The sequence below is a fragment of the Chironomus tepperi genome, unplaced genomic scaffold, assembly GCF_022539635.2.
Source record: "Chironomus tepperi strain 1889 unplaced genomic scaffold, CSIRO-AGI_Ctep_v1 contig_244, whole genome shotgun sequence".
Lineage (NCBI taxonomy): Eukaryota > Metazoa > Arthropoda > Insecta > Diptera > Chironomidae > Chironomus > Chironomus tepperi.
The window spans coordinates 428,930-454,262 of record NW_027226366.1 but is presented as its reverse complement, the minus strand read 5'-3'; the positions used below and the strand labels follow the sequence as shown (position 1 = coordinate 454,262).

Sequence of the window (25,333 nt, the reverse complement as noted above, 5' to 3'; positions counted from 1 at the left end):
GCCAATCGCGAGTTATGTTGTTAAAATGCGACTCATAGTCTCTTATGTAGCTTACAGGCAGGAATGCCATGAAAGACTTGATTCTGATTCCAATATGAACACAGGTCTATTGAGTTCAGAGAGAATGACCTTAATAAGTTACCAAAAATTCAGCAATAACTCAATTTACATCTCAAAATCACTTGAAATTTTATATCCAAAATTAAATTTTAAACATTTTTAACAAAATCTGAACAGCTAAAAACCACTTGAAAATGATTCTATTTGAATTCATCATAGTTAAATTCATATCATATGACACAATCCGTAATTTCTCAGCATGATTTGAAATTCCACACTTTCAATTATATCGCAATCAAACTGCGCACATGAGACAAACAGCAGCAGCTAGTAGAATGAAAAAATGTTATTGAGATGATTTGATTTTTAAGGGGTCGATTGGTTGGCTATAAAGGAATAAAAAATTTAACATGCTGAAGAATTTCCACTTCTAATTGAATTTTAAATTTGAAATTCATTCCTAACTCTAATTCAATATTGAATTGTGAATATCCAACAGAGCAATAAAGTTGTTCTTTAAATTGAAAAAAATCTAAAATAAATCAAATTATTCAGTTCTTCCTACATGTACAATTGATTCATCAAAATTGACAAAGTGGCGGCAGAACATTTGATCAATTCATTCCGCACTTGAAAATGTGAATACATAAACGATTTTTTTTATTCCATACAAAACAAGTTATTGCGTTTCCTTTACGATTATGATGATTGCTGAGTGCCACTCGAACACTTGTTCGTGAAATATTTCAGCATGCAGGTTGAAAATTCAGTATTTTTTTGAAAATATTTTGGAAAACACGTGTAAAGGACATGAAAGTGAAATTGAAACATCAAAAAAAGGAACCAAAATATTTATTTAGCACTCGTAATTGATTCTTATCTCATCTTTGAGATTTTGTTTGTGTATATGGATGATACTGTGTTTGTTTGGTGTTTTATTAAAAGTGTCGGCACGTGACTTTGTCGTCGTTAACACTTTTTTAATAAAAGGAAATGTTAAACAGGATAAAAAATGTAATTAGGGCAAATGTATGCTCATGAACGTTGTGCTGTTTATAGGGGATTCGATTTGTCGACTAGATTTAGCTTGGATCTTGCGTATTTTGTCGATTTGGTTGTGTGAATTTGAGAATATTACCGGGAATCCAACTCATATCTACAATATGTTGTGTTTGTGGTTCAGAGTATCACACATTAAGTCACAATCATCAATTTCAAGTAAAATCAATACAATTTTTGAATTTTTTAGAACACATCCGCTACGTTTAGACTTTGCTCCCGTTACATGAGTCATTCAAAGACGCGAAGGCACATATAACATGTTCTGGATCAATATTTGAGTAATCCCGCTTAATTAATCTATTAATAACTACTCGACAAGAATGAAAATTATCGTGTCACGACTTTCTATCAAGTATCGGTCATAGACGCATTAATTAGCTTAAAAATAAATCCGATTTCGTGTGCCAGATGAGTAAGTGTCGAAGTTCTGACGCAAGCTTCTTTTCATTTACGTCGATCGAATGAAAAAACCTTACTTTCGAATTAACAGATTTGTCTTAAAAATACTTAAAACTGCAGAAAAGATGTATGAAGTTGTATAACGTTCAGGATAACATTGTTCAAGTTTTAAGAAGACATATCTGAATCCAGAGCAATTCCTGCTTAACAATGTCTCTTAAAAATATGACTGATCGATTTTACAGATCAGTGATGAGCAGCCTGTGTACCACGGCACACTAGTGGTCGTCAAAATGTCTAGACATGCCATTAACCCGTGTGTGACGTTATGCCATGTGTGTTGAGGCTTGCCACGAAAAATAATCCGTTGACCACCATTGCATTAAACCCTAACCGGCAAAGAGTATGCTTTCGAGTGCTTGTTCTCCTTAAATATATTAGATGAGCGTACTCGTGAGTGCTTCATGCTCTTTGCCTGCTAAATAGGCAGATTTCCTTAAAATTTCCAAGACATTCTTCAATATCCTCAAAGTTGGAACCTCTAATCTCAACTACAATATCAATTTCATGCAACAAACATGATACAAGCCTAATCTCTCTTCCTTTCATCGTACACCTCCTTGACACTTCAAGAATCCATGACATAATTTAATAAAATGTTGTGAGGAACTAGATTTTTTTTTGCTACGTGACAACAATTCAACAAATAAATCCTTGCTCTTTGTTTCCACTGAGACGATACAATATTTATTTTTATATTGGTTTAGCTTTGCAACATCATCATCGACCGAACAACATTATTATCATGATGATGATGATTAAACTGGAAAATTTAATTTTCAATATTTATTTATGGTAGAAAATGCCAATATTAAATTGATATGCTACGTATGTACACGTGCTGAGGGGATGAACAATTAAAATTGTATTTAACACAGGCTTGAGCAATTTTTGTGACTGATTTTTTTTTATGGTAGAATGAGTAAAGTAGTTGTAACTGATGATTAAGATATTCAATAATATGGAGATGGATACATGCATCAGGAAAAAGCAATTTCCATGTCGAAAGGAAAACAATAATTGTTTCATGATAAAATACATAAAAAAAGAGAATGAAATTTTCATTAAAAATCCCCAGAAAAAAGGAAGGAAAAATATACAAAATGAAAATCATTTGAATGAAAACAAGCGGAAAAATCAATAAAACGAAAATGGGGAAAAATGGCAGCAAACAATTTTCTGAAACACACAAAACTGCCTGGGAGCTATTAATTTGATTTTTCAAACATTTTCAACAACATCACAAGTATCAGCCATTATTGTATTCACTATACCATAACGAACAAGCTTTTCTCAAATCTATTCAATTTTCATTTTCATTTTACCCGATGGAATTCAATTTTGTTTTACTAGAGCTTTGGGGCTCTTTATGGTAAGCGGATATTGGTTTAATTATTATTCATTTTGCTTTTTATAAATCCATAAAACTCGCAACTGTGTATCAATGAAGATCGAACCTGAGTGGACAAAAATGGGTTTAAACTAGTTAAAGGCAAGTCAATGACTTTGAACTTTTAATTAATTTTTTGTACACTAGAGAATGTTTGATCTTCTAAAAAAACGATATTTTAGGTCGATAAAATATTTGGACGGCACATCATCAATTCTTTCTTATAATGACGTGTAGGAGGAATTTACGGACATAGATAAGATTAAATAAAACGATTCTCTCGAATATCACAGAACGTACCCTAATAAGCAAAGAGACCATTTTAAGGTAGCATAGTCGTTTATATGAACTTAAAACCGAGACTCTTCAAAACCAGATTCTTTGAATCGTGTCTAAATAAACCCATATACATACAAATTTGTATAGTCTGTTTAGCTGCCAAGTCAAAATCATTTCAACGTCTCTTGATTGCATTCTTCAGTGCGTTGCCGCCAGAAGTTTTCCTAAATCAGTCCGAACTCCGAGCAGTCGTCGCAGTGTCGTCAGAGCATTTTTGCTTTCCAATTTCCGTTAATATTGCATGATAGCGATGTCCTAGCGAACACATTGTGCTGTTCGAGAATCTTATTGCTGATTCTTTGTCAATACTCTGATTTTTTTCTCATACAAATTTTGCATACCTTTTTGGACCTAAGCCTTATATTGAGATTCCGTCAATTTCATTATATCGATTGCCGTCATTATATCGTCCACAATTCCTCAAATAAATTCCCTGATTCCTACTTTATAATCTCCAATACCAAAAGTTTATCCCATATTTATCCAAAACTTACCATTTTTCCAGTCCAATTCCTTCAAAATTTAAAATTGATCCTCAAAATCTTACGATCAACAAAAATTGAAATTTATAAGACATATAAAATGTCTATCTCATCCCCCCACTGTACAATAAATAAATATTTTATTATGATAAAATACTTTTGCTTGTTATTGTTGAATCGAGGATTCTATTTTCTTCTTCCACACACAGTTGGCAATCTCTCTCACATTTCTATTTCCTTTTTTTTCTCAAAAAAATAAAAAAATCTTCCTTGCATAAATATATATTGTACCTATACATCCATAAAAGTATGACTGTATTAGTGCTAGTATGACTAAATTCATACCTTCTCGCTCACACAAATAGTCGCCATAGTAACATTGACTAAAACGATCCTGATTGGCCAATTGTGAGATGGCTCATCAGTTGATGCTTATTCATTCCATTCAACACACATTTACTGAGGGGATGTTGAATGATGAAGGATGCTGAAGGTGAATCTGTGACTGTTTTGCTTTTAATCTTTAACATAAGAATTTTCTGGCTGAGGAACAGAGAAAGACTGAGTTGATGTTTGTTCTAAATAACATAAACATGGGTACAGAAGCTGCATTACGTCTTTGCCATCCCGCTCACAAGTAATACAATGAAAAGGAAACTAAAAAAATTTATTTTGGCATCACAGGATGGAGATGTAAAAGTTGGGTACGGAGGATGAGACATTTCCAGCCCTTTTTCGATTTAACAAAATTGTTTGCGTAATAAAATAAATTTTTGGGGTGTAAAGAAAATAACATGAAGCAGGGAGGGGAGGTATGGCAGTTGTGAAAAAAAAGTGGAGGTTATAAAACTGAGGACTCTGATTGTGTTAGTGTATACATGATATTATTGTTAGAGGGAAAATGTCAGTTTGGAATAAAAAATTGAAAATGCTCGGAGGAAGTTGGAAAATGTAAATATTTTCAACATGAAATCAAAAGCTTTTCATTCCACTTCTCTATCGTTCTCTGACGTCTCTCAAAATTTACAATGAAAAGCGACATTTCCCTTCAACAAAATTTTTTCCTTTTCTTTCCTTTTTATAATGTTATTGAAATGAATAAGAATGCGGAATTGAAGGAGAGAATAAACCCTCAAATGTATATTCATTCCTAACGGCAACCATTTTTTATTTTTTTATTTCTTTTGATGTCTTTTGGATGAAAATGAAAAGAAAAACGTTTGTGGAAAATCTTGGGCAGGAAAATTAATTATTTTTTTCTTGTTTTTTTTTTTGCTACTTTTGTTATTAAGTTTTCTCGAGTTTTTTTTTTGAGATTTACGGCATGTATGGAAGCTTAAGGTTTTAATGACTGGCTGACTAGGTGGTTAAAATAGGAAATTGGATACCAGATTAGGAAATACTTTCAGAATTTTTCGAGAGTGAACAGATTTAACTTTGAAATTAAATAGTTAAGATGGAAATCAGTTAGTGAAATGACAATTTATTCAATGTTGGTATGTAGATTCAATAGAATTGTTCATTTTTGGGTCATTTCACCCGTATATGTGTCAAACGAAATCCAGCAATAGACCCAATTTTAGACGCTATTTGTAGGATATCATGGATCTCAATTGATATGTACGTCCAGCATAGTAAGTAATTGAATGTGTCCCGAAATTTATAAGTGGTGGATAAGAATACACTCCAACAGGTTTAAGTCAAGTTGATTCCTAGTTAATAACTCCTTTTACTTCGCTAAAGTGCTTCATCTTCGATTTATGAGTATGGTAATTCGCCCATTTCAAGGTACCGTTGAGACAACCGTCGAGTCTTATAATCTCTTACCATTATAATTGCTCCAAAGCAATACCCTGCAAACACGGTATGCTATTTGAGGTATTATTCATATATTTTGTGTTTAAATACAATTTTCGGCATCCATTTTTAAATCCGAGCGACAGAAATCAAGAAATGTGGAGACCAAATGGTGTCCATATGGCTGTCAAACGAATATTTGGTATTGATATGAGGTTTAGTGTAGCCTTAAAAGCTCTATGGCGCCTTTTCATTTGTGTCGCTTGGGTACGTATCCTAACAGGCCAAAAGTAACTATCGAAAGCTTACTTTACTTAAATATATCAGTTAAGCATATTCGCTATCGTTACTTTCAGCTTGCTAAGTTCTTGGTAGCAAGCCCTTTCCTTTCTAGGGATATTTATACTAAAATTCAGTTCCTAAGAAATTCTTTATGAAAATAAATTTATCAATAAATTTCATATTTTCTCTATGAACCAAAATAAAAAGTTAAGCATAATTGAGTTTGGATTATAAATACCATCGATGTAAGTACAGCAAAATTCTTGAAAATAAGAACAACTTTTTTGAGAGTTTTTCCTTCTTTTAGAGATTATTTCTGTATTGTCATAAAAAAAGGAAGAATGAAATTCACAAATATTTTCGTTAAACATCTTCAACAACGAGCATGTATAGACTGTAAGAGAGAAGTAGGGAAAAAAAGGTTAAGGATCATAAAGTGCTGGGGATTTATTGAAAATAATCTTTTACATTGTTTAAAAAAGAAAGGTTCTTTATTTACAAAACAGACTTATGAGTATGAGCAATAATAATTCACAACAATTTCCATGTAAACAGCACAATTATTATGTGAATTCCAATGCCAAATAATTCCATTCGTCCACCTCCGCTCTTCAGTGCGATCGCATTACGTCCCAAATTCTTCTTATCCATTTCGAAAATTTTGAATATTGTCGTGGGCCGTCGATTATACTTCTTCATAACTGCATTAAAATCCGTTGGCATTCTCGTACATTGATTATCATTAAGGCTGACAATAACCTCATCACTGTTCCTTGTCAAAATGCACATATCAATTTTTTGCTCAAAATCAATTCCCTCTAATTCGCCACTCGTAACATTTCCAATTCTCGTGTCATAAGCAAGTATTTTCTCCAATAAAATTTTATTTTTACCATCACGAAAATGTAAATAAAAGTCAGCAATATCTTTTGATACGGATGATACGTACCATTGAATAAATAACGATCCACGAGTGCTATTTGGATATAAAAAAGAGAACAATAAAAATGATTCACAAAAAATATAAAAGGGAGAATGCATGTGTATGTACATAATAAAGTAAGCAGAAAAGAAGTGAAAAATTAATTTTAGCTTTTGTGTATTGTTTGGAAGGGATGATGAAAGTGGAGAGAATGGAAATGTAAAAGAACAATTTTCCTTTGTTTGGGATGCAGTAAGTAAAAAGCGACAATCAAGAGTTGGGATTCTTGCTTTTGAAATTGAGATCATAAAATTGAGTTTTATGGCACAATGTCTTCGAGAAATCCTTTAAACTCAGTTTAATCAAACTGCACAACCTTAATATCTAAATCCGGTCATCCAACTCTGCAGTAAGTGCTATGAGTTACAACTTTTCATTACTTCTCTAAAAACGGTGTATATTCTTAATTACTTTGATCATCTAACGCAGGTATGTTTGTGCTACATTGTGATAAGTGCATAGTACCTACATAAAGTTTTAGACCGGGCATTAGACAGACTCTAACTGATCAATTAACAATTTTCCTCATTGTAGATAATATGAATGAATATATTGAAGAGTAAATCCAAAAATGAGGGCTCGTTAATTTAAAGGAAAGCGCACGGCATAGAAAAGGCTGAAAATCTAGCCTTATGCCAACATGACTCTAGTTTTAGACCAGTCTTGAAAAAAAATTGGATTTAACTCAGAGTCAAGGCGGTCTGGAATCCGATTCTCAGCCATCAATACACCGTGTACTATCCGGTCGCTTGGTGACCGAAAGATACCAAATCGAGAAACAGAGGTCCGTCTATTGAGAAATTTGGGTGCTAATCCCACTCTGGAAGATCTTATATCAGTATATATGTGACCAATTCACACAATTACAGCACTTAATGGGTAACATAGTATCACAAACATATAATAATTTTTGATCCAGTAGCAAACTATCTAGATCCCTTACCAGCCTTCACATCCTTTACTTTTCTTTAACAACCTTAAAAAATTCTCAATATACTCACAAGAAAATGTCCCTAAATCGTATATCAGGCAGAACTTCATATTCATGATTAATCTCCTTGATTTTAGACAATTCCAAATCCGAGCATGTCAATTGCTGATCTCTAACTTCATCAAGTGTCAACTCTGCAACATGTTTTGGCTGCTTGCACACCAAATTTGAGTATTGTGGAATAGGTTTCGGTTTTTCAAGCAAAAAGTGCTTTAAAGAGCGAATTTCACAGTTGCATGTCAATGGATTTCCTTGAAACTTCACAGACAGTCCTTTTTTAATTTCATCAATTAATGACTTATTTAAATGAATTAATTGATTATTTTCCACATTAAGTTCATTAAGCTTTTTTGCTGATAAAAGTTTATCGTAATTCAAGCGATAAATTCCATTATTTTGTAGGTAAAGTTTTGTAATGTTTTCAGGCATTTCAAATGGATGATCAGGATCGTCCATATTTGTTAATCGATTGTTTGACAAGTCGAGTACTTCCAGCTGTGTCAAATTTCCAAGAACGAACTTACGGACTTCATTAATTCCATTATTTGATAAATTCAGATATTTTACTCTTTTCGTTCCAAATGTGATGTCAAATGTGAGTACGGGGATTATATTGAAGCTTAAATCGAGTTTCTCTAGCTTGTACGGGAACCACGGATTTGATGGAAACATCTTGCGTGATATAAAGCTGATTTTGTTGTGGTGAAGTTTAAGCTACAAAGGATGAAGATTATTGAATTATTTGGTTTATAAATCAGGACCCGATCAGCACAAGTTTTCATGACTATCAAATGGTGGCCACATGACATTAAAGCAGAGACGACATGACATCCAATTAGCGTCAACATAGTATCCAAACTGCAAGTTTAATGGTAATTAACATGAAAATTGCCAATAGGACGTCATCTGCCAATTAATTGACTGCCATGAACAATCTGTGCAGATCAGGCAATAGCCAACTCACATCCTGCAAACTCAAACAATCCTCAAATACACTCGATGTCTTGTTGTCCAGTTTCTCAATAAAGTTATGCGATAGATCCATTTTACGTAACGATACAAGCCCTAAGAATGCATCTGTTGGAATATTTTCGATGGCATTTTTCGATAAATTTAGGGTGAGTAATTGCAGTAATCCGTCGAAAGCCTTTTTGCTGTTTATTTATGTTATTGTCAAAGAACATGAATGAATGAAATTTATTGAAAAATATTTTTGTATAGTATGAAATATTTACCTGATGTTATTGATCTGATTGTTATAGAGATTAACTTCAAAGAGTCCTGGCAATTTTCCGAATGCTCCTTTGGGCAGCTTAGTGATGTTATTGCTCTAAATATTTGCACACAATATTATCCATCAAATATTGACATAAATATTATTATTGTCATTACTCACCTCAAGATATAAGTATTGTAATGTCTTAACTTCCGACAGTGCTTCATGTGGAATTTGGGAGATTCCATTGGCATTAAGATTTAGTGTTTGAAGTGTAAGCAATCCAAGGAATGAATATCCCCTTAGATTATTTTCCAATTGATTGTAGCTTAAATCCAGACTAATCAAGGCATTCATTACTGGCCATGTCTTCTCAGGTATTTCTGTTATTGCATTGTTGCGGAAGTTGAGATGATTTAAGGATATTGGAAGTTGAAAAACTGTTTCCAGATTATTATTTTCAACTGTGAGTGTTCTCAAGCTTGCTAATTTAGCTAATGATCCTCTTGATACTTCCTTCAATTTATTGTTACTTAGATCTAAATCTAACATTGTAGGAAGTGTACCAAATGTCGATGGTTTCACTTTTTCCATTGAGTTGTAACTCAAATTTAAATTTCTCAGTGAAAACAATGGCATGAGAACCGCATTGGATATTTCACTTATCATGTTGTGTGATGCATCAATTGTATGCAATTCATAAAGTTTAGGAAATGTATTCTTCGGTATGTCGGCAATGAAATTATAAGAGACATTAAGTAATCTCAAACCAGTCATGTTTTGTAATGGAATTTGTGACATGTTTGTGAATCTGTTGTATGACAAGTCAAATGTAGATGCATACGTGATCTCATCGAATGCTCCTTTTGGAATATTTTCAAGTAGATTATGTGAAAGATCCAGCACTGTGATATTATTACAATTGATGAAAGACTTTGGTTCCATTTTACTTAATGAATTGTATGATATGTTGACAGTTGCTAGATATAAATCAGTAAATGCTTGTTTTTGTATCTCTGTTATGTTATTTTCAGCAAGGTCAATGAGCTCGGCATATTGCAATTGTGCAAACATTTGGTAATCGACTTTCTTTAATTGATTTCTTGCCAAATCAATTGTGCCAATTCGTGATACAGAACCAAATGTTCCACGACCAACGTCAGTAATTTGATTATCGCTCAGATAAATTCGCCTGAAAATATAAAGAGATAATGACTATTGTATTTATGGACATTTGGAGAGAAAATGCCAAAATTACCTCAAAAATCTCATCCCACGTAAACTGTTTGCATCTAGTCTCTTAATATTATTAAATGCTAAATTTACAATCTTCAGTACGGCATTTCTGGTGAATGCTCCTCTCGACAACTCCGTCAATCTATTATTAGATACATTACAGAACGCTAGCTTCGTTAAGTCAGCAATATGACTTGAGTCTAATTTAGCAATGTGGTTAAAGCTAATGTCAAGCAATTCCACATCACGTAAACCTCTAAATTGATTCTTTTTTAACACGGCTATGTGATTACCATGGAGGTCAATGGTCTTTAATTTCTTCAAATGCTGAAATGTATTCGCACCAATCTCCGTCACATTTCCATTTGTTATGTACATCTTCTCTAATTTCGCTGGCAATTGACTATCATCAAACTCATTGTTGTTTAGTTCTTTTATAGAATGATAATTTAGTTCCAAAAATTTTAAATTGCCAAGCGACTTAAAAGCATCACGTGGAAATTCCGTTAGACTCGAGTTAATTATTCTCAACTCCTCTAATGTCTCATTGATTCCCCAAAAGACGTGATCTTTTATAGACTTTATAGGTACATTATAAATTTTTAATATTCTAGCATTCGATTGATGGAACAGAGTTCCATAGAGGTTTGCAAAGTTCGAGTCTCTAATTACTACTTCTTCTATTTTTGAACCATTAAGGCCGGCTATGTTTTGAAATGCAATCGATAATGTTGCGAGATTTCCACCGTCACATCTTATATATAATCCAATATCACTTCCTCTATCACATTTACATGGGAAGATTTGACTTTCTCTGGAATAAATTGGAAAAATATGAATTAGTTGTAATATCGTGGATGGCTCCGGATCAGAGTTGGCAGGACTTTAAGATTTATGAATCCAAAAGTCCAAAAAGGCATCTCTACTGGACTTTATCGTATTACATTGCAGGCATGTCTAAATTGGAGTTTGGTCTCGAATTATTCAGTCCAGAATTGGCAGGAATCTGTTGAGTCCGTACCCAATAAGTTAAGAAGTCATCTACACTGTATAGATGCTTCTAAAACCAATTCATTAGTCCTGCCAACACTGATCCAGTCAAAGAAGTTAAGAAGATGATTAAGATCATTACATACTTGGTAGGGCATTCATATTTAGGTCCCGGTGGGATGTAAACTGACGACACAAAATTAGCGACGAGTAAAAGTGTTCCAATACATTTATAGGTCATCATATTCTGCAAATATTGTAATTAAATTAATCCAATTGAGTGTGTGAAGATAAAAATCATAATTAATGTGATTCGCAAGTGCTATTGATGCTTAATACAGTTTTCCGCTATCTCCCACACTACATGTGTATGAGAAAGTTTCATGAATTTGTAAATTTATTTCTTATGGAAATGAATATTAATATTAATTGTTGGATCATTGTGCTTTGTAAGATTTGTGACCTGAATTTTGGTTTTGAATCTTGAGGTTGATGTGGTTTTGCGATAATGATCTGAATTGGTGCATTTCATGGTCAGAAGAGTCATTTGAAGCAAATGATTTGTGATATATTGTTTTGAATAGTTTGATGAAGACCTTAAGCTAGTTAAGGGGTCGTTCACAAATTACGTTCGCTTTTAAGGAGGAAGGGGACGATTTTCTAACAACTTAATGCAGTTCTGCTTAACGAGAAGGAGAACGGAAGTCTATAAATTCGTATTTATGCAAAACGTTATGAGTCAACGTACCCCAAGCAACATTAGCTTCTTGAATTTGATGCAAAAATCACAATAATCGATGAATAAGTAAGAAAATACTTGAATGAGTCATTTCATCTCATCCTCAGCTGAATGTCATTTTAAAGTATATTTCCCATATTAATTTATTGCGTGGACGGTTTCTCTGTTATGTCTTATTTGTTTGGAACATTTGAATGCGATGCCGGTCACCCGATAATATCTCTTTAATATCCCGATAAGTCAGTGTTGTACAAGCTTTTTTGTGCTACGGCACGCTTAGTCATTACAATAAGCCATAGTAGTAAACCACAATTGAATCCGCATACATCATGTGGTTCAAGTAACTTCCAAAGCCACACATTAATGTTCCTCAGCACACAGTTTGGCCATCTCTGCAATTATTGATATGCATCAGTTCCTATCGATCCATTGTGAATCGTAAGTGTATTATTGAAGTTTTTATAGAAGTTATTGTTCCTGACTACACAAGCCACTTGCCATTAAGTAGAATTTTTCAAAATCACAAATACAGAACTTGCTAAATTCAAAACATTTAAGATCCTGTTCAGCAAAAAAGTTCTTCAATTGTCTTCAACAAGTTCTCCAATTACAATTGTTGTTGTCTTGATTAATTCAGTTCTAATCCAACGCATGCATGAATCCGTTCTTTGTATTTGTTCAGAACACAATAAGGAAGTAAAAACTTAACATAAACATTCTTGGAAAGATTAAATTATCCAAGCTATAACAACATCTTCTCATGCAGATCGTCTGCAATGACCGCAGGTTGTTAATTAGTAAGCAAGAGTTTCCAAAAATCAACAGACAGAAGTTATTGCGCAATTCGGCATTTTTATGGACATGATCATAAATATTTCATCTCCTGCTTTCATTTATTACTTTGTTTTTGGTCTTTGATTTTCGGTGAAGAATCAAAAGTTGTTAGGTTCAAATGCAATGATGTAATTTCAGTAATCAACAATCAGCATGACTTCGTGCGGCATGAACATGAAAAAAGTACTGAATTAAGTTTTAATTATGTTGACACTTTCACCGAAAATAGCAACAAAGACGCAATAGACTCATTTACATACATGTACATATGTGTAGTCAATGCCTTACTTGATGAATTGTTGATTTATAAAGAAAAACTTTTGAATTTTCTCTTTCAATTTTTCTTATTATTTAATTGTACAGCACAAAAAAAGCATTAATGTATAGATTCAATAAACTTGCAAGCAGGCAAGCAAGAAAACAGAAAAGAAAAGAATCTAGTTTATAGCATATTGATTGGCTGTGTGTGCCACTACACTTCATGCTCAGTACAGCGAGACAACAGAATATGTGTATGCGAGAGAGAAGGCAAAATACTGGATATAAGAAAATAAAATGGAACAAAGCATTTTGCTGAAGGTCACAAATCATTCAAAGTTGAATGCTGCAGCTTGGTGGTGGAATTAATGAGATGCAATAAAAAACTAAGTCACTTACAATTAATTTAATGTCTTTACAGGAAGACGAAGTTTTCTCTTTGTTACTCGGCACTTTAAATGATTAATGAGTGAACAGCCACTTTCGTGCTATTATTAGGCAATCAACGAAACCAAATTTTAAGTCGTAGATAAGCAAAATAGTTGCTTCAGGTATGATCTTCAAGTCTGTCAATTTCACTTTGATATGATCTCATTTTTTTTACATCTTTTCACTTTTCTGCTTATTTCCTTTATTATTCATTCACATTCACATCCACAGAACTATTTTAAGCAAATATTTTGGTAACTTCACTACTTTAAGGAACTCCAAAATATTAAATTTCACACCCAATAATCCAATAGTTATAAAATAGCAAATTCGTAACTAAATTTTAAAGCCAACCGATTGCGTCAAGACACAGTAAGAAAGTAAATGTTAAAGAAACCTGAAACAGCACTCAGAGCGAGTTGTTGTGAGCTCAATGACGTCGAAAACAAAAAAAAAATATGAGCAAAAACCAGTTTTAATGCCAATGGTATTTTACTTTCAATTACTCACGTGCTCTTTCTCTCCCGTAGCATGCTTTCATAGTACTCACTATGTTGGAGAAGAAGACGATTGAGTAGACAGATGATAATGATGAGAAAGAGGTGATCAAAACAAAAAATGATCTTGACGTCATCGTAGCATGCGAAGATTTTTCTTGTTGTTGTTAATCTTTTCATCAACCGGTGATGAATATGCTCCAATAATAATAACGTGTAAAGTGAATGAAATTTATCATTTCTTTATATAATTTAATCAAGACTTCAGATTGCACTTGAAACAAAAGGTAAAAGACAAGACAATGACGAGTTGGGAGTATGGAAAAGGCACACGAGTGCTAGTAAAAGCAGAAGCTGATGTTGGCAGAGATTAAAGGCGCTTTTTACAGGTTTGTAAGACACTCCTAAAAGTGATTTAAACGATAGGAAGTGCAAACTAGATTCTGTAATATTTGTTATGTAAAAAATTAGTTGATATTCATGGCATACTCGATTTTATTTCTTTTTCTTTAATTGATTCAGATAAGTAGGAAATGAGTTAATCTTTTTAGTGTTTAGTGATTGCATAATGATGTCAAATGAATGCAAAAGAAGAAGTGGAAGTAGAGTATAATCTGGAATATCTAGTCATGATGTGAGATTCTTGCGTTTAGTTCCAAAGATGTTCAATATTTTTCAAATGATTTAATTAATGCCGAGTCGTCGAATGTTAAATAATCGTTCAAAAATCAATCCCTAGCCATGAGTAAGCTAAGAAGCAATACAAAGATTGGAACCACTGGGGTCAAATGTTAAGTCAATAAACCACAGAGTACTTCTCTACTGTGATCTTCTCTTACATAAAAATTGAGAGTTCAATTCCTATAAGCGTTCACTGTTGGATGCAGAGCATTAAGTTGATACCTAGAAGAGATTGGCTTGGCAAGACTCAAGTGGAGTCGAGTTGACTTGAACTGAATTTTCCATACAAAATCCCTTTTGTAAATCATGTGTAATGTTCCTGATGAATCTCCTAAACAATGCTATAACAGGAAAATGCAGTAATGCATATACTGACTTCATAAGTCATGTTAAGCCATCAAATTAGAAATTATCATAATTAATTGAGCTATTCAACCAATTTTTTATTCCAAATCAAAACTTAATCACCTATAAAGCTGCGCACCGACATTAGACAAACTAAATGTTACAACAACTACTTTTCTCATTAGTACAAAAAAACATAACAGCCCATAGATTTAGATCTGTACTTCTGCGTCTGAAAAGAAATGTGATTAAAACGCTTTCATTTTTCTTTATCTACCGCAATTTTATTGTTATTTCTTCACTGTTCAACATCTATACATAATTTTAATAACTTCTTTTCACATAAAATTTCGCATTACCTTTTTTTCGGAAGGGCTTTACATTGTTAATAAAACAATCAATCTTCATCTTAAACAGCTTTAACTTCTTTGTTTTAAATAAAATATATAAAAAAATATCACAATTAAAAAATCAAATAAATAAAACTTAATACTTCCCGACCGGCACAAGATATTCATGGCAGTCAGATGGCAACTACTTGAATGCCATGTGATAGCCACTAGGATGTCATGTGGGAATCACTTGCATTCCATGTAACAGTCACTTGGATGTCATGTGACAGAAACTTGGATGCCATGTGACAACCACTTGGATGCCATGTGACAACCACTTGGATGCCATGTGACAGTTACTTGGATGTCATGTAACAATTACTTGAATGCCATGTGACAGTCACTTGGATGCAATGTGATAGTCACTTGGATGCCATGTGATAGTCACTTGGATGCCATTTGACAGTCACTTAGATGCCATGTGACAGTCACTTGGAAGCTATGTGACAGCCACTTGGATGCAATATGTCAGCCGATTGACTGCCATGAATAATTTGTGTCGATTGGGCTTTTTTTGGCATTTATGGTTGCATTTGTAAAAATGACTAGAAATGATAATCGTTTATCGGATTTTCAAACCTATTAGTTCCACTAAGTTAGGTTAGTCGATAATACTGGTAGTTTTGGTTTACGACATTTAATAACATGAAATTATTGTTAATCATAATTCTCTGATATTCTTGTTAACTTTCTCTAAAAATTTTCATATTAATTAACTTCATTTTTATTATTTTAGATACCTATGAGAACGACTAGACTTAAGTATGTAAAGGTTTAAGATTCTTCATCGCTAGATTCTTGGAAAATAATTTGTTCGGACCACCAATCGTGGACTTCAAATGCTAGATTAACATTATGATTTGTAATATTGTGCGGTTGTTCCATAATATTTCCATGAACTGGATGATGTTGGTGATGGAAGGACAGGTGATGTGACATTTCTGTTAGATGGGGTAAGTGCTGTGCTTTCATTGTTGGCTTAACAGCCTTCTTCTTACTATCAGTAAATCGATCCTTATTGGCTCGTGCTTGTGGATCTGATAAAGTTGGTGCTAAGAATTTTCGTCCACTTCCAGTCGAGTCCGATCGACTTAGTTCTGTTCTACTTGGTGGTGCCTTCTTACCTCGATTCTTATCGACTTCCTTAACTTCTGCTTCAGCTACTTCATCTTTATCCTTCTTTTCCTCAATATATTCATTCTTTGGAATCATTTCATTCGTTGCACGTAATCCAGCCAGTAATGAATTTGTCTGCTGTTGTTTCTATTTCCAATAGACAAGAAAAATAGTTAGGTATTGTAAATTAGACAGAACAAAGCAATTTACCGCATTATTAGCACGAATTTTCTTCATGCAATTCTCAAGCCACGACCGAATTGTTTGTTTCGCAACTTCCTCCTCTATTATATATTCCAGCTCTTCTCGTGCCAATAACTCCTCAAGTTGAAGTGACTTTCTTATGTCAACTGAACGATATGATAGCATGCTAATGACAGACATAGAATTATTTAATAGATCTAAGTGATTTAAAGTCAACAACTTACTTAATGACATCATGGAAGGTGACATCTTCACCATTATGTAGCTTATCCAATTCATAGCACATGTATTTGAATAGTAATCTATCCTTTTGTGGATCGACTTCCAAACGACCTTTCAATAATCTTAAAATGAACTTGATTCGTCGTACTGGAATTACGCCACGTTGATGAATGTCAACAATATTCCATGTATTTTGGAAGTTTCTTATGTCTGCATACGACAGCAGTGCGTCTTCCTCATTCGAGTAAAATAATGAAAAGTTCTCCATAATAATAGCTATAGTGGATATAAAAATTCATCGTAAATGACGGATCTACATAAATTATCATTGGTTCAATTAATCTCACCGACAAGAAGGTTAAGTACGATATAAGTGATAATGACATAGAATGTGCAAAAGTAGACAAGACTAGCTGAAAAATTGCCACAATCTGTCTCCCAGAAATTCGGACCAGGTGTACAGTATGGAGGCTGTATCATACAGTCATGCATAATTTTATTCCAATCTTCGCCTGTAACTATTCGGAAAAGCATAGCAACTCCGGTTATTGGAGTTCCAAAGTTTGCTCTTCGTCCAATTTGTTCGCCATGCTTTACTGTGCCGAACAGAATTGTTCCGGCAAGTGCATAGAAGAAGACGAGTAGGAACATTCCAAAAATAATGAAGAATGACTTGCAGACTGACACAGCAACTGTAAGAATCAGCATTTTTAAGGTTGAGTGCTTGCCGGTGATTGTGAAGAATCTAAAGGACGGATGAAGAAGTTAGTTGACCTTCAAGGAAAAACAATAAGAACAACCATACCTCAAAATCACAACCATGCATCCTAAAAAGTAAGTTAGGTCATTTCTGATCAACAGCTGCATAGTTATCCAAACAATTCCAAGGACTGTGACGGTTAAATCATACCGATTACGTCTTGACTGCCAATATCCGCGGATCTAGAAAAGAAATTACAAGTTAGTTCAAATTCAAGTTTAATGTCAATTCCTGCTTACCGTAAATGCAATATTTTTCATAACAACTTCAAATACGAATATCATGTTTAACACGATGCTGACCATAACTAAACTTTCCGTCTGACTATCATCCTTAATCCATGTTATGCAAAGTAATGCGGAATTAAGTAACACTGAGACAGCAATTACTCGTTTGAATACAATGTGTTGTGTAATGTCGTAGACAAATGCTCTAAACTTCTTTCCGTCTGGTCTTGGCGGCAAATGCAATGGCTGTGCAATCTTCAGTCTCTTTTTCAAGTCACACCAACGTCTTTGATCGACTGTCAATAATGCTGTTCCTTTGTTCTCGGAATAATTTGCAATTACAACGCCTACGAACAATGTTAGGCCAATCATACATCCTAAGAAAATGTAGATGTGGATATAAATAGCATGCATAGGACCAAGCATTTTAATAAGAATATCTCGAACATCAAGCCATCCTTTAAACGAAAGGATCTCAAATAATGCCAACATTGCATCTCCAATAGAATCAAAATTAAATCGTCTTGGATTGGCCCAAACTCGTGGAACTAACATTGCTGGATAGCTTTCATTTGCCCTCGGTGACAATTTCATTTTAGTGACAAAAACTCGTCTCATAAAGACTCCAACACAATCTTCTCGTTTTGATATTGTTGGATCATTACATCTTGCTAGTCTACCTCCATATAACTGTACTCCATAGCTTGCAAAGACAAACATCAACATGATCAACATTGTGGATACGAGTAAAATCTCTTTGAAGCCTCTGCACAGTTCGTAAACTACTTTCCTCATATGTGGAACTAATGTGAAGATTCTTAACGGACGTACACATCGTAAAATCATTAACCACTGTGCTGGTGATCCACTTGGAACTTGTTTTGGCATCCAGAATAAGAAACCGGCTGACACAGAAAAGATGAAGACATCAAGCAGTGCTGCAACATCTTTTATGTAGGCTTTTGGTGTGAAAAAGAGTCCATCAGCTAAAATCTTTAATGATATTTCAAGGCTCATGAATATGACAAAGATATATTCAGCAATTTGTAATGAGACATGGTCCATAACACGATAATGAGGATCCTCAAACATCATGCTGATACATGACAGTGTTGTGACCCAAATCATTGTCCAATCGAGGTATGTGACGAGTCCCAAGAAATTATGGAGCGTTTTGTACTGAACTTTACGATCCTTTGTCGGTGCATTGTACCTGCCATGAACAATCTTCTGGCATATTTTACGGAACCGACTCTCTCGTGGGATGGCAAAGAGTGGAGTGTCGAAAAATGGATGATTTTCTCTTAGGTCCTCCTCCCTCTGATTCCTCCTCATTTCAGCTTGTTGTCTCTTTGCCTGCAATAATTTTATATCCAAGTCATGTGGACGAACTCTTGTTGTGACTCGAGTTGCAGCTCCAATGTCTCCATTTTCCATTAAATGCTCATAAGTTTGCTTTAACTTGATTGACCCACTTCGGACACTTCTGCGAATTGATCTTGACCCAAATTTCTTCTGATCAACTCTCCATCCTGCTTTAGTTTGGATTGTTCCTTGAGACTTGAGTCCACTTTTAACGCCAGTGACTGGAAGCATAGCTGAATCACCCAACATCAATCGCTGATTATTGGAATCATTTATAATATGAGTAATTGCTGACTTTTTTAAGTTCGGTCCAATTGATCTAATTTTAAGTGTCCTTGACATCAATCTTAATGGTCGTTGCTTTCTAAATCCAATGTGTGATTCCCATACTTCTGAGACTGGCTTCTTATATCCTTCAGAGAATTCATCCTGCTCCATGTCAATGACAAAATTCTTCATAAAGGATTCTCGAACTTTTGGAAGTGTAAAATCGGAAGGAATTCGATGTAAAATTGTCATTTGTGGAGAGTCTGGAAATTTTTCAAAAATCCTCAATCTGAATGGCAATGTCTCCTTAATCTCAGCACTTTGTTCTCTGAACTTTAATTGCTTCAATTTCTTTATATCCTCATCAAGTTCCAAGTTGTCCAAGATGACAGCGACGAACAAGCTCAACACAATGAGTGTGACGAACAAGTGATACAGTATAAAGTATATAGCAACAAGTGGTGTGAGCTTCAATGGTGTTCTTATCATTGTCTCGTCCATAACTTCAACCCATGCTTCCTGTGTAAGGATCTGGAACATACTCATGAATGCCTCGGGGAAGGATTCAAACTTTGTAAAGTCACATAAGAAGCAGAACAATTGCATTGAAATACTGGAACTGATAATCAGCAAGCACATGGTGAATATTATCAGTGATCCAAGCTTCTTTCCCGGTCCGAAGATTTTGTAGACGAAACCTTCTAATATTGGTGAAGCCTTAATAAGACGAACTACTCGTAATACTTGGAAATATGTTAATACTGATAGATAAAACAATGGAATGATATGCAATGATGTTCCAATGGCCAATAACAGCTCAAATTTATGTATCGAGTGCTTCAAGTATCCACGAAATCCGAGACACCAAACTTTGAAAATTGTCTCAAGATCAAAGAAGATTGTGAAGATAATTTCGATGTAGTAATACTTCTCATAAAACACCTCTCGTGGCCTTCCATCATGCTTGAATGTCATTGTTGCCATGACTAGTCCGTTTGCTAAAATAACAGTCATTACGATTGTTCTGAAATACGATGACTTGATAATCCTGTGGCATGTCTCATTTGCTGATCCATGCTTTGAGTCATCGATTGTTATCAGCTTCCATCCACTGTCATCTCCAATAAGCGTGTGCGATGCACTGCTATTTTGTATTTGACTTCTTACTCCCCACATTTGTTGGAATTGGACACGAATTTCATTGAATGTTTCTGTGATGACAGCAATGAAAACATTCTTGACCAACCATGCAAGGAAGAAGATCATTGTACTGAAGTAAAAGACTGCACGCCATGCTGGAAGTGAATCAATTGCTCGATACATGATAAAGACCCAGCCTTCTTGTGATGCAGCTTGATAGACAGTAAAGACACTGGTGAAAATTTCTTCAAATCCTTGATAGCCTTGCTCATAACTGGACAGAAAGTCTGTCTTCATGCATTTCATTCCTGTTGGACATTTATATCCTCCTGATTCTGGATCCATTGAACAGAATGTGTCAGGAATTGCAAGATCATTGATTGATAGTGGACGTGTTTCATTAGTTCCTTCCAATACACAGTGACTTTTCAATTCACCAAAGAATTGGACACCGAGTAGTCCATAAAGGGCCATGAAGAAGATGAAAAACAGAGTTACATTGTAAATCTGTTGACTCGAACGCCTGAAAAGGTTGTGAATTATGAGATGAGGATTGATAAGTAGGAAAGTATTGGTCACTTACTTGAAAATTTGATTAATCCTGCTTTTTGGCATAGAAAATTTCAAAAATACTCTCAAGAATCGAATCATAATCAAAGGCCTTGGTGATCTCAATATGGACAGTGATGAAAATTTCTGAACAATAGCCAAAATCTCCAGTACTTGTAAGATAATTGACACCCATAAGAAGAAGCACATGCTAGCATCAAATTGACACCATCGACTCCTTAAATATGGTTTTTCTCCTTTTAAGAATCCTCTAATTGAGATTTTCGTTATCATTTCCGCTGTATATAGTAATGTGACTAATGAATCGCATACTAGTGTTATATATTTTAATGGTGGATATCTTTCGAATGTCTTTGGTGTATTGAGACATACTGAGAGTAATGATAATAGTGCACATAATCGCATTAGACGTCTAACCCATAACTAGAAGATAGAAAATTGTTTAATATTAGTATTGAGAATTGGAATCAGAGGTCGATGTCGATATACGTAGTTGAGGTCAGAGCAGGGCAGAGCTGGAAGTTGGCTCATATTTTGTATGGAGTTATCTACTTAGGTCAACTTTTTCATACAAAATCCAAGTCGACTTCGAGCTTTAGTTGAGTTTAAGAGTTCTGGAGACTCAAAGGCTTCTCAGTCTAAGTCTCGAGACTTGACGAGATCGAGACTTTGGATTATGATCAACTGTACTCAACTGGACTCAACTTCAGCTGACTAGAGTCTCAACTTCGACTAGACAACGAGCTTTGACTTGAAATTATGAATTTTCTGGACTTACCTTATTTACCCATTCAACATCAGCGCTTTCATTAAGAAGCTCCTCATTCCCGTAATCAGCAAGAATTGTATCTTGCTTTATTGACATTTTTCTCCCTAGCATTTTTATTATAACTTAATTTTGTCGATAAATACTTCTTTTTCGATTTAAAAATTTTATTGGCACTTCATTTTCACTGTGAAAATTTCATAAAAATAAATTTTCATTTTTCCATACTCCATTTCATCCATTTTCCATTCATCCATATTTATTTTCATGGAGGAAATTTTTTTTCACAAGTGAAAAACTGAATTTTCACAGTGAATCGATAAAATTGGAAGATAATTTGTAGTAAATCATGACAAGCTCAACTTTATTCACATTTTAACGATAAAATTTTAACAAAATAACTCAATTTTCCAACATTAAAAAATTAAAAACAAAATTTTTGCAGCTCTTGGCCCAACAAAAATCGACTTTTCTAGCAACCGATCGATATTTTCATGTAAACAATTGTCAGCTGTTCGCATACTGCATTGTCAGATTTATTTATATCCTTAATTAGAGGGTTTCGTTAAGATTTATGGGTTCTGGCTTGTAAGTTGGTCCAACAAGATCCAAAATCAAGTTCCACAACATCCTTAATTTCCGTAAATATTTCCAAAATCCATCAACAAAAACGCCGCATACCAAACTTTAACGGTCATAAGAAATTCAAATTTCAAAACTGCTCGAATCTTCTTATAAGCAGCAGTAGTTCTATATTACATAAAGTGCGATAAAAGGGAGTGTTTCACAATGTCTGTCGTCCACATCCACAACTGCTATAAGATTATTTCCAATCAACAGCTGACACATTCCAGTCCAATTAGAATATTATAAGAAACATTTTGTTCTGTACACACACATGAGACATCACTTGGACATGTAGCCATCCCTTTGATGTTGGAGTCATTGCGGTGAAACGAATGAAACAGCGAACAATGTTTTTCATCACTCCACCAAAAAAAGTTTTATTTCGTGTATTCTGAGTGAAAATAATTATCCGCAGTTTTGTAGTTAGTAAGCATTAATATAGTGCATTCGCGTACTTAATTGTATAATAGCAACGATAGATATTGCTAGTGGAAGTAACATCCAAAATTAATAAATAAAATATATATTTTTTTGTGTGTGTCAATTATAAGTGAAAAACATGTTAACGTTATCGGCAAAGAGTGAAACACTAGTCAATGATTTTAATGATCTATCGATTAAGAATGATATTTATGACTCGCATAAGGTAAGTGAGTATGCAAATGGTGATGATGATTTGTTCTAAAAATTCTATGTGCGTGTGAGAATGTTCTTAAAATAGACAAAATATATAAAAAAAAGTATGAAAGAAACTGGAAATTCAACATTCTCCGGCTTTCATGAATAAATATGTACAAGTCCATTCCTTATTTCTCATAATTTTTTCTTAACATCATTGCCGAAAGCTTGAAAAAATAAGTATCAATTGAGAGAGAGAAATTTGCCGGTTAATCATGCAAAAATGCCGTTGCGGACCAATTTTGATGATTCAAAATGACATTCAGTAAACTTTACGGCATGCTGCATAGATTGTGATGATACAAAAGTTATTTCCGGTGTCTTAATCGGTCAGAAAATCCTTTTGTTGTAGCATGCTGAAAATACTCTATCTCATTCTCTCATTTGTCTTCATTTACTCCTTTCAATAGACCCCCATTATTGGTGCTCTTACACTCTACACTAAGTATCGAGGAAAGAGATTTCTTTCTTACGTCTTATTATTATTTTTTTTTTGGTGTTGTGGAACAAAGATGGAGCGAGTGAGAAGGCAAAACTCGTTATTTTATTATTTCATTTCTTTCTTTCTTCATCTTTAAGAAACATTTTATATATGTTGAGAAGTAGGTCGTAATGCGAGCAATAAAAGTTCAATATGTGGAAGCATTCACAGCATATACGACACAAAAATTTGTCTTTTTTGTGTGTACCACAATAAAAAAATATTAAACAGATATCGAGTGTACTTCTGCTTTAAGGGAATTACGATTCACAATGCGGTATCTTGTCGATGCCTTTTTTTGCTTACTTCTTACTTTATATACACATGTCTTAAGCTCATCCTCACGGCCAAATGTATTAATAACAAACATTTTTATTTTATTGTTGATTTTCAATACTGATAACGAAATTAGATCATTGATGCCATTCTGTACAGCTTTTTCGAATTGATTGATGTGCCAATGTAATTAATTTTGACTGGTTCTGAATTGGATGGAAATCGTCAGGCATCGGATAATTAAGTTTATTATTATTTCATAGTAAATTTTTTGTGTGAATCTATTTGAAAAAATAAACTAATTAGTCGCTGAGGCAAATTAAGTTTCCAGACACAAATGGAAGTCATACATGGATGTTTTGTAGGGTACCCTACGGATGGATGGATATGTCGACAGATCTTATTCTAATTTGATTTTTTGGATGTGTAATAAGACAATGACTGACTTAGGCAATCAATCTTTTGTGTCAATATAGTCTGTATGTTCAGGCATGCTAATATTGATGGTCCTTAATGTTATGAATGTGGCATGTGGGTTCGGTATTAATTATATGCTGTAGAGCAGTGTTGTGCAAACTTTTTTGTGTCTTGGCATATCTTAGTGGTAAGCCACGATCAAACGGTACTTGTTGGCCGCGGCACATAGTTCAAACAGCACTGCTGTAAATCTGTCATGACTCTATCATCCAACATCTGCACCTATTAAAGAATCATGCAAAACAGTCATTATTTCTAAGAATTTCAAGCCAATTCCCAATCTGACTCATGCTCATTCCCTGACTCAGTCAGTTCAATAAGCTCATATACCCTAAATCTCTGTCTCTACTGTGCAGCGTAAATAAATTTCACGAGATTCTCCAGTAATACTGTAATGTAATAAATTGAGAATCAGATTAAACATTGCATTACCCTTCCTACATCTGGTTTTTCTTTATACACGATAATCATCAGAACAGATCAAGATATAAAGTGATTTCACCCAAAAAAAATACACCTCATTCATAACATCATCAGTAGCTTTTGTGCTTGTTTTTGTTTCCTTAGATATTTGTTTATAAATAAAGTTATTTTTTCGCTATCTTATCGGAAAGGCCCCCATAGAAATAAGAAGACGATAAAATGAGCAGTTGATTCTGTCATTCATACATAAAAAAATTATTATTTTGTGCACAT

General features: G+C 34.0%; 3 protein-coding genes across 3 annotated transcripts in view; 1 reads left to right on the top strand and 2 right to left on the bottom strand.

Annotated features, from left to right (window-relative positions):
- Window positions 1–6,333: 6,333 nt before the first annotated feature.
- On the bottom strand, window positions 6,334–13,932 carry conv (insulin like growth factor binding protein acid labile subunit convoluted). Its single transcript, XM_070641351.1, has 8 exons — window positions 13,517–13,932; window positions 11,433–11,533; window positions 10,319–11,110; window positions 9,241–10,252; window positions 9,080–9,174; window positions 8,809–8,998; window positions 7,855–8,558; window positions 6,334–6,847 (listed from the first exon to the last, which is right to left on the bottom strand). Exons 2-8 carry the CDS (start codon window positions 11,528–11,530, stop codon window positions 6,403–6,405), a joined length of 3,336 nt encoding a protein of 1,111 aa, XP_070497452.1. The 5' UTR covers window positions 11,531–11,533; window positions 13,517–13,932; the 3' UTR covers window positions 6,334–6,402.
- A 1,405-nt stretch (window positions 13,933–15,337) lies between these two features.
- na (sodium leak channel non-selective protein na) lies at window positions 15,338–22,546 on the bottom strand. The gene is made up of 8 exons (XM_070641354.1): window positions 22,111–22,546; window positions 21,346–21,755; window positions 18,003–21,285; window positions 17,809–17,945; window positions 17,351–17,748; window positions 17,006–17,279; window positions 16,788–16,947; window positions 15,338–16,724 (listed from the first exon to the last, which is right to left on the bottom strand). Exons 1-8 carry the CDS (start codon window positions 22,210–22,212, stop codon window positions 16,236–16,238), a joined length of 5,253 nt encoding a protein of 1,750 aa, XP_070497455.1. The 5' UTR covers window positions 22,213–22,546; the 3' UTR covers window positions 15,338–16,235.
- Window positions 22,547–23,219: 673 nt separating this feature from the next.
- Lmpt (four and a half LIM domains protein limpet) overlaps window positions 23,220–25,333 on the top strand; it is a 77,361-nt gene continuing 75,247 nt past the window's right edge. Inside the window, exon 1 of the mRNA XM_070641272.1 lies at window positions 23,220–23,371. Within this exon, the coding sequence (XP_070497373.1) occupies window positions 23,285–23,371 (87 nt within the window). The 5' untranslated portion in view covers window positions 23,220–23,284. The remainder of the gene's footprint in view (window positions 23,372–25,333) is intronic.